Raw genomic sequence first — 10,474 nt, 5'->3', positions numbered from 1 at the left:
GCCCTGCCAGTGCCTAGGGTGGCCATTGGTCCTGTTTTATACCAGACTACCCAGTTTTTAAACCCTTTGTCCCCTGTCTGTTTCTCGATGAGGACTGGACTGCATAAAGTCCTCTTTTTCAGTTCACTGGTGGAAATACATGTCAAACACTTGCCCTCATGAGTCTATTGTCTGTGCCTAGAGCTAGGGAGGCACACAGTCCGGAGAAGCAGGGTTCATAGCCAGGGAGGGAGGGAGGTGGCCTTTTTGGTGGCCCCACCCCTTGCTGCTGATTGGCCAAGGGGCCCAGCAGTCCCATCCTTTGCTGCTAACTGGCCAAGGAGGTAGTGGACACACTCCACACTGCTGATTGGCTGAAGGGAGCCGCCCCTCACCAAGGGGATGTCCTGTATTCTGGGGATGCATCAGTGGCAACCTTACCAGGGCCACATGGGACACAATTCTGGTGTGAGCAGCCCAATCCCAGACCCTGTGCTATGCCACTCATTTGGCCCACAGGGCCCAAAGATTAAGCACCAGTGATCTAGAACACGGCTGCTTTCATCATCTATTGTCTCATTTATAGTAAGATTAAAGCCAAGATATTCTTTCAACAGTTCTTTCAGGTAATTTACATTACTTTTAAAAAAAGATATGAAAAGCACATTTTTCTCAATGGATACAAACAAAGTGTGTCACCAATGTTTTTCCCAGAACTCTCTGCAGGTTTCATACAAGAATTGTCTGAGATGAAGTAGAGTGCTACAGTGCAGCAAAACTCTGCAAGCTGTTCAATTTCTGTTCTACAATTCATTTTTCTTCACAGAAAACTGTTCAATCACCAGTTTTTGTATTTTACCCATATGACCTACTGCAATTAAAATGCTTGTAGTTTCTATTTATGCAAACTACTCTCAAGATATCAATAGCTTCCTTTTCACTTGAAATACACGGCAACATTACATGCTCTTCAAAACATCAAGCCACAACTTTCAAGAAATATGCCCTTTGGATACTTTTCATTTCTCTGTTTAACATGACTACTTGCTATTTTGCTCATACTTGCTGTAGTTATTTTGTACCTTGTTTTCATCTCTGGAGCAGTTACCCACTTTCCTGCTCAGCTACAAATCTCAAGGGTTGAGTGTACTTTAAGATAAGGCAGACTGTTTCTTAGAGAAGCAGCCTGCAGGTGTGCCAAGGGCTCAGAGAGAGGGCAAGGGCTAGAGGACTCAGAAAAACAGCAGAGGCTCAGAGGTCCTGAATAGCAGGTAGGACCAGGATGCCAATACTGGTGTAGGAGTGGGGTCAGAGCTCAGGAAGGGCCAAAGGCTAAAAAGGGCCACAACCGGAGATTGGCGTGGCTGGAAAGCCCATGAGTGTCAACTGGCCTCAGAGCAGAATCAGGGTCTAAAGAGAAGGATCAAAGGCCAGGAAGGACAAAGCTGGAGACCAAGGGGCCCGGAGTACCCACAGCCCAGAGAGGGCCTTGTATAATGGACAAACAGAGCCAGGAGCCTATAGCTCATAGTAGTGGTTATGATCTGATTAGTACGTGTGACATATGCAAAGCACAGGTGTGGGTATTGGAAAGGATGGAGCACCTAACTAGCTCCTAAAGGCAATGATTAGGGTCACCTGTACTCATGAGGAAAAGATCTGACTTGGGAAGCCCTGGGGCAGCCTCCTGTTTTTGAAAGTATTGTCTCATCAAGGTGTGGCAGGTGAGTGCAAGGAGATGTTGCCCAAAAAAGATCAAAGTGGATACCAAAGAGGGGGGCTCCAGGGGCATCACAGCCAGTCCAGGAGTGGGACCCCATTACAGTGAGCTATATGTGTGTGCCTGTAATAGCTGAAAAACCACCTCATTTAGTGATTGGATTAGTTATCGGTATATTCATCAACCATTTTAAAGATGAAAAAATGCATCAAATTAGATATATTTTACATCTCTTTGCAACATTCTGTGACATTTTATTGAAAGTTGAGGCTTCCTTGTTAAAATCACAACCACACATACCTCCCCAGTAGCTCAGGACTGCAAGTACTGCCATGAGACTGTGTGCATTTGTGCTTTTCCAAGATTAGCCTTCTGAATACTAAGAAGGCTAACCTGGCTACTTGCTGCTCAGGGGTGTTTATGAGGAGATTATTTTTCCTTAGAGACCAAGTTTCCTGCACTGAGTGGTCAGCCATGTGAGTTCCCCACCCCAACAGACGTACTTCTGAGATGATGTGTATTGTGGTTTGGACATGGTGGGAATTAGGATGTTTTTTCCTCCTCTATTTATTAGTATGAAACCCAGTGAATTGAGCAAAATTAGTTCCTCCCATGCTGCCTGGGTGGCCTGGCATCAGAAGTATGCCTGAATGAGCCATTTGTCCCAGTGAGGAATTATGTGAAATCCACTCAACAGATGGCTGCTGCTACAACCAACAATATCTTCAGGAACACTCAGAACAGATGCCAAACAAAATGAAAATTAGCTGAAATGGAAATGTCAACTGTCCAAAAAGACCTCAAGTAATTCTAGAGAGAGGAAGTGGTAGGTATGAGCAAACAGGCATCTTTAGGTCCACTGAAGACAAAAAAAAAATCCCCCTGATCTAACTCCAGCACTTAAGATGAGAGTGTGTTTTGGGGGGTTTTTTTGAATCTCTTAAAAAAAAAGTCTGACACTTACATATCAGTGTAGAGTACACCTCATGAACTCCATTCATTTGCAGCTGGGATCATGGCTCCCAATATGCAGCCCTTTTTACTTGTTTGGGGAAAATGTAAAGGGAGACCACAAATCAAGACAGTGAAGGAAAAAAAGATTTTAGATTACCTTTTCTCAGAAGTCACCTGAAAATATATATTTGTTGCCTGGTTAAGCCAGACAAGTCTGAATCCAGGTTTTCTCCCAAAATTTTCTCACTCTGCAGAAAGGTCGTACTATCAGACAGCTTGAGAAGATTAATTCTTGCCTTAAATCTGGAGAAACTAAGATTATCTAATTTAATCTCCTACATGGTATGGACTGCAGAATTACAGCCAGAAATTCTTAAATCTATTTTACAAACCCATGGCCAAATCCATACTGCCCAATGAGCCACTAGGGAGCAGCAATATCATTCCAACTACTGAACACTAGAGAAAATCTAAAGAAGGAAGTGCAAGCAAATCTTACCTAACTACTTAAAAATAAAAAAGAATCACTAAATAACTAACTAGACTGATGAAAACAGGACTGAAAAAAAAGGTCTAATGATAGACTCCATTTTCCAAGACAGGGAACTTTTTTAATTGAAACTGGACTTCACTAGAATTTCTAGACTTTTTGAGGAAAGCACAGCCAGAGAATACAATATACAGGGCAGAAACTTATCCTTACAATATTCCTGGAGCTCGTACTGACCCTACACGTTTTTTAAAAAATCCTGAGTGGCATCCACAAAGAAAGACAGGATATGCTCATGATCCGGTTTGAAGGTCAGACAAAAAGAGAACTGCGCAAGAAACATGCCTAAGTAAGCATTCCCAATTCTCTTCAGAGACACACCTAGTACATCTGCAACTGTGCTCTCATATTTTGAGTTGACAGACCCCAATCCCAGCTCCATTCTCTGTGACCACTGTGACCTATTGTAGCTATCCTGAATACTGGAGAAAAAGGGCTGTGCAGTCAACTTAGAAATCCTAAAATAATGATTTGCATTCCTGTCCCATCAAGTTGCTAGAGATAGTGGAATTTTAAGAAGCCCCTGAAAGGATTTTAAATAACTGGTGGGGGGAGTAACTAGAGTCACTTAAGATTTAGCAGCCCAGGGAACATTTGTTGAATCAATCAAGTATTTCGGAAAAGGTCAAGGAAAAATGGAGCAAATGGTCTTCAGCAATCCTTACCTAGCAGATGTCTTGAAGGACACCTTTCATCAGGGAAAGCCTACTTCCTCAGGGGCAAAGTTTTCATGAAGGGTAGTTTAGTTTGACACAACCTGAAAAAACTGCCTCATCTATTGTCTCGCCCAGCTGCCATTTCAGAGAGCTCCTGCTCCAGTGATAAGCTTCTCCTCCTTTAAACAAACTGAGCAGCTGGTTTACCTGAAGCCTCTTCAGCCACTTGTATGTTCAACTGAGATAATGAGGTTTTTCTTAATGAAAGCAGAACACCCCTTACCTCCCCCCATATTCATGGTCTTAAAAGAAAAAGTAAAAAACTGCTCTAGGTACAAGAAACACAGTTTAAGTGGTCAAAGATGAAAGGGGAGTTATTTTGTTTTTAGTTTTTTGTAGTTGACTGAGAGTAGTACCAATTACAGCCATGAAAGGTACATCCTTTGAAGTGAACAGGAACAAAAGAAGGCATTAGATGGTGGGTAACTTGCTTCTTTAAAAAAATAGTAACAAAGAGCGAAATATTTACTTGGAGAGCTAGCTCAATGACTCAGGGATAGAGCTCTCATAGGTTGGGGATCTTAGTTCATCCAGCAGTTTCTCCAGTCCAGATTGATGCACCAGAATTGCTGAGAGGTAGAACATAGCCTTTACGGTCATTTCCTTCCAGCTCTTACTTCACCCCATTCTGTATTCTCAGATAACAACACCTACTGACCAATTTGTGAGTAATGTTTCCAATTTCCTCAGGCCTCTCCCTTTTGTGTCTAAGCACTTGTCAATTTTAATGTGTATTACTGGAAATAAAATAAAAGAAGAAGCTTATTGTGACATCAAGTACAAAAGAAAAATAAATACAAAAGAAAAAAGGACAGGAGAACAGACTCTAGTGACTTTACTGTAGCCTTTTTACTTTTTATGAGGATACTCCAGGAATTAAAATAAGAATATTTATAAAAAAAGCACTTCTTCGCACCCCAGAATGGGGGCTTTCTGGTAAAATTAGAATGAATATCTTGTTGAAAATAACCTGATATTTAATTTTTCAAATTCAGTATTTCGTACATTTTTGGAGCCCAAGATAAAAATATAATTAGATGAAAGAAAGCAAAAAAATAAGATGACAGCTTTTTATACAAAGTTGTAGTATCATTCTAAAACCAATTATTATTGGAACACCTGAAAACTGAATGTTCAGTGGCCTTAACCTACTGAGCCTCGGAGTCAAAATTTCTCAAACATGCCACAGAATGCAACTGTACCTGCAGAAAATTTAAGACGCTATGTCACAACTCAGTTGATAAACGTCATTTTCCTCAAGAATCGTCCTTTGAAAAGGAGTGGATAGATTACAGAATAATAGGTACCACTTGTAATGAATGATAACATAACTCAACTAGAGAAAAAAGTACATATTCAACTAGAGGAAAAATGTGCCCCATTTCCATGTTAATCCAGAAATGAAAAAAAAAAACAGTGTGAAAGTAAAAATCTATATGTCTTCTAGAAAATTAGTTTTCAGTTCTTACCATATCCTATAACAAAGGGATTCCAACAAAGCCTTCCTAATAATTGACCAATTAAGGGAAACCTCTGGATTGCTGCAACTGAATTCTGTAAATGAAAACAATAAAAAAATTCTTAATGTACTGAACACTGTACATCAAACATATATCATTAGTGACCTAGATAGCAGTGAATGACATTATCCATGGTTTCTGCTAAGGTACATGTTGGAAACAAAAGCCTTTCAAGAATTTAATAAAAGCAAACCTTTCTGGTGTCAGCTGTTACTTTATACTGTACTTAGGTTAGTTAAAGCTCACATTCATTTCCTTAATTATGTAAGAAAATAAACTTAATTTTCTTTTTGTATAGTAGTCTTTCCTTACTATATTATTATCTGTAAATAACAGATTTCCTGCTGATAAAACACAGAGTATGTGTTTGTTGATTTCTAACACTTTTACACTATGCAGTAGAATCTCTGAAGAAACTAATAGCTATAGCTTAAACTAGCTAATTGATACTATTTGTGCTCACTATATGCTAATAAATATCATAATCGGTGAGTCACAACCTGCAATTTAACAGGCATTTAATTTACCAAAAAACAAACAAATAAAGAACATTTTACTAAACAGAATGCAGCTTCACTATAAAAGTAGTAGGTAGTGGCTTATTTATACTCTTGCGTACAATCAGTCTTATTTTTCCATTTTTGTAGCTTTACTATCTAATAAATGAAGGCTTTTAAAAATGGCACTGTGCTGAGATAATGTGCAAGTAGCAGAAACGATAACCATCTCCCGCTGCTGCAATAAATTCCTCAGATTTGTCTCACATTTGTGGCTGGCCCTAGACTTTCTGGGGCCATGTTCAGAAAGCCCATTTTCAACCAAGCCTCAGAAGTCACTTACCTAAGAAGTAATCTTATAAATTTAAAAACAGTCATGCTGCTGTCTTAAAATCTCTGAAAAAATGCTTTTAAAAATCAAATTTAATTTTAGAAGATTTTTGTTATTATTATTCCTATATTTATCTTTGTGCGAACATTTTAACCTTGCAGTATGAGATGATATTATTGAAGGCTATTAAAAAGTCACAAAAATTTTAAAAACTTCCTAAAACAGGTTTCATCCAAAAAAAGAAAGAAATCAAGAGATTACAGACAATTACTCAAATCAGTAAACCAAACAGTGAGCAACATTTACCAGTGATCTGACCACACTCAAGGAAATCACTATATATGCCACAGCACTGGGGTTAGCATGTCAGCAGACTCTCTAAGATTTAAGGGATCAGTTACAATTTTGCATGTTAAGGCCTCTAAATAATCCAATTTATGACCTGACAACCAGAATCAAATTCTTGTTTATTTTAAAGAGTTTTCAAAAGAGGCTGCTCAATTGGCTAGGAAATCCCATGTGATAACATAACCAATCAAGAAGAAAAAGGTCCTTCACAATAAATCAGGGACACAGGAAACACATTCCTGTTTGCATTACCTGTGGCTGTTTCCCCAATTTGCCTCTGTGATCCAGCAATACATTAGGTCAATACCACAAACGTCTCTGCTACCGTTAGCTTTCTGGTTTTGTCAAAACATGAGGTGCAGATTGTTTCTGAGGCCATCTTCAAAACAGTTCATTCTTCCACTTAAGTTACTTACCATATGTTTCAGGGTTTCATAAATCTGCTGTAGAAACTCCTGTAATTTAGGCAGATGAAGGCAGACATCTTGCTGGGACTGCAAAGTAGTGGTCTGACCCCATTCAACAGCTTTATCTAGCCAGTACTCAAAGTTCAATTTAGGCACAGTGGTATCTTGGGCCATCCTCTGTCCCTGAAAAGGTAACAATTCCAATCAGGCGGATATAGATGTCGACTCTAGACTCTGAAGGGTGAGGGAGAATGTTTCTGCTAACATCTCATCTGCTGGGAGGCAGTGGGGGAGAATTTAAGTTTGTATACATTCCACAAGAAATTCAAGAAGCTTCTAAAATTATAAAGGAGTAAAATAATAATCCCTTTGTGTCAAAGTAGCAGTGGTGGAATAGTAATCAGTAAATTACCCTAAAATGTGTCACTCAGCTGGAGCTCAAATTTTTACTATCTGATTTTGTCATCACCAATATTTCATCAGAAGAGCAGTAAAATAATGTGCGAGTATGCACAAGCTTGCACATGCACACAAGTGCGAGTACACAAATTTATCCAAGCTAACCGCATCATGTTGCATGAACCTTATTACTCCTCATTACATCCACTATTTTTACAAGGAACTGTGCATGTATATTAGTCAAAACAAAGCTCTTCTAGGATTTTAATACAACGGAGAAATCTACACTGTCTCTGCTTTTCAGGTTAGCATGAAGGATGTAATCAAGAGGGGAATGTTTTTATAATTCTACATCTGTTATTGTCTTTTAGCTTTTAATTCAAAAAAGCCCTTTACTTACAGCTGTCTAATGAATTTAATGCCATACAGTCTCACACAAAGCCTACACTTTTTCCCCTAAAACCAACTGAGGAAAATTGGGGTGCACATTACATGTGAGGAAAAGGGTTCCCTGAGGGTCTGAAAATTTGGGGAGTGGGGAAGGATGGAGCAGTGGCAGGCAGTATTAATTGCTGCAGCTCTGGGAGCCACAGCAATTAACGTTGCCACTACTACCTCCCTCTCCCTTCCCCTCTTGGAAAATGTGCAGAGCACCCCCAGATCACCCCCCTACCCCAACATGGCACCAGATTAGGACAGTGTGTAAGGTTGATCTGTGGCTGGAGCACCATGTTCAAACCAGCACATGGCACTGGATCCAGCACATGACTCCAGAGCTAGAGTGGGGGGTCAGACCCAGCACCTAGCTGGAGGCAGCATTACAAATTGAGTCCCAGTTAACCATACAACTGCACTGCATGGCCCCAGGACCAGTCTTCTGGATCAGGTCTTGATAGGCCACACAGTCCCTGAGCCACGCCATGAAGCCCCACAACCAGCATGTTGGGTATCAAGTCCTGGTACACAGCCCCAGAGACCTCAGATTCCTGCTACTTACCCCTACTCCATGGTAAGATTTTTTTGTTCTTGGGGGCTTGCAAAAATAGGGTGTATGTTATATTCAGGGGCATGCCATATGCAATCATACACTTGATATGGTAATCTCCGTCCTTCTCCCCCTTATTTTTTTTGAAGCAAATCATACACTTGATTACATATTGTATTACTGATAGCAATGATTACTTAAAATCTGGACCTTTCAATTCACCTAAGAATGCATTGGATTTTTAGCACAAGGGCAGTATTACCAACCCCAAATAATTAAAAAAATAATTAGTCAGACACAGAGAACATCTAAATATTCTACCCCAACGGACAGAGGATTTGGAAAACCAAAAAAATGAAAAGGTTACAAGAAGTTCTTGTCCATCATGTTCCAGATTTGAAAATAAATATACAAATAAGTATATTCTAATGAAAACCTTGTGGGGAAAAGTCAGCAAAGATAGTGTTCATAGAAAGCAATAGATTTAGAGCCTTTTTAAAAATCAATGTCTCTGTTTATCCATACAATATACACAACAGTGTGAACATTGGTATAACAGCCTTTACAACAGTCATTTTAAACTTGCCCTAAAGGGAGCACCTAATATAATCAGGAAGTCATTCAGTTATACCCCAGGGAATTATGCACAGAAACATTCAAAATTATGCAAAATCAATTACTTTTTTTTTTTTTTTTTTTTTTTACAAATAAATTAAATATAATATTATGTGAACCTTCTTTAGAAATATATGCAGGTACTTTGTATGGTTGGGGGTGGGTGTCAGGGGATTTGTGAGGGTGTGTGGGGGTGGGTATTTGTGGGGTTTGTGGGGATTGTGAAGGGGTGTGGGTGTATGTGTGGGGTTTGTGGGCAGATGTGGGGTTTTTGAGGGGGGTGGTTATGGAAGTATTTGGGGTTTGTCAGGATTCGTGTGTGGTTAGTGGGTGGACGTGGGCCCCACCACACATCCTCATCCCGCCCCATGGTGCACAGCCCCCACTGCCGGCAACTTTATAGCAGCAGGTGCTGGCCCTCAGGGTGCTCATGGCTGCAACAGACAGAGCCCACAGTGGCGCATGGCTCTAGCTGAGTCCTGAGGGCTGCACATGGCAACCTGGAGCCAGCCCAGCCTGGCCTGCGCTTTCAAACCAGACCAGGCTGGCTCTGTGCCAGCATGCAGGGCCTGCAGCACTGCAGGCAGGAGCCACACACCATCAGGCCGGGCCAGCTCTGTGCTTCCATGTGGGGCTTCCAGAACTCCAGTGAAAGCTACACATGGAGGCACTGAATCACATGCCATCAGGCTGGGTGGGCTCCATGCCTCCACATGCAGCTTCCCACTCACCCGCCCAGCCCAGCTCAATGGTGCACTGGGAGCCACACGCCGTTGGGCAAGGCCAGGCAGGCTCTGCACCTCCACATGTGGCTTCCAGCACTCCAGTGGGAAGCCACACACGGGCACGGAGTCACGTGCCATTGGGCTGGGCTGGTTCCGTGCATCTACATGCGGCTGGCGTGGTGAAAGTCCCAGGGCTGGCTGGCCCAGCCCAACAGCATGTGGCCCACACCCACCCACAAATCCCACGCATACTGACACACACCCCCATGCCCACCCACAAACCCCATGCCCACCCCCTTCCCTGCAGGTAGGCACTCCCCTCCCAACTTATCAGCTATCCAGTCATGAGCCACTGCTTCTGGTGCCTCCACATTGGGCTCCCAGTGAATAACTAATTTGGGACAATACTTACCTAAGCCAGATTAAAACTTGCAATAACAATAAAACACTAATAGATAGGCAAATAACAGTAAAACCAATCCACAGTATTAATCCACCAACCTTCTTCACTGGTAAGTATTTGAAAATAAATAAGACATCCTCAGTAACCATTGCTTTGTTAGAGCGTTAAAACAATGGTTACCGAGGATATCTTATTTTTAGATTTGGTAAAAGTTAAAGGGCTTATCAATCTGATTTCCATAAGAAAGATTCATCCTGTTGAAGAAAGACTAAGAAAAGGCACTCTACACATCTTAAAATGAGGGCTGCCAACAGAGCAGTTGCTC

At 41.1% G+C, this 10,474-nt stretch overlaps 1 protein-coding gene across 2 annotated transcripts in view; it reads right to left on the bottom strand.

The window, feature by feature from the left end:
- FANCC (Fanconi anemia complementation group C) overlaps positions 1–10,474 on the bottom strand; it is a 203,345-nt gene that overhangs the window by 145,562 nt on the left and 47,309 nt on the right. For both annotated transcript variants that reach the window (XM_019517352.1, XM_019517350.1), the window contains exons 3-4: positions 7,032–7,205; positions 5,389–5,473 (exon numbers count right to left, since the gene is read on the bottom strand). In XM_019517352.1, the coding sequence (XP_019372897.1) occupies positions 5,389–5,473; positions 7,032–7,196 (250 nt within the window). In that variant the 5' untranslated portion in view covers positions 7,197–7,205. The remainder of the gene's footprint in view (positions 1–5,388; positions 5,474–7,031; positions 7,206–10,474) is intronic.

This window comes from Gavialis gangeticus, unplaced genomic scaffold (genome assembly GCF_001723915.1).
Source record: "Gavialis gangeticus isolate Ggan-Ray unplaced genomic scaffold, GavGan_comp1, whole genome shotgun sequence".
In the NCBI taxonomy this organism is placed as follows: Eukaryota; Metazoa; Chordata; order Crocodylia; family Gavialidae; genus Gavialis; species Gavialis gangeticus.
The sequence above is the reverse complement of the archived record's forward strand: the minus strand, read 5'-3'. Positions and strand labels throughout refer to the sequence as shown.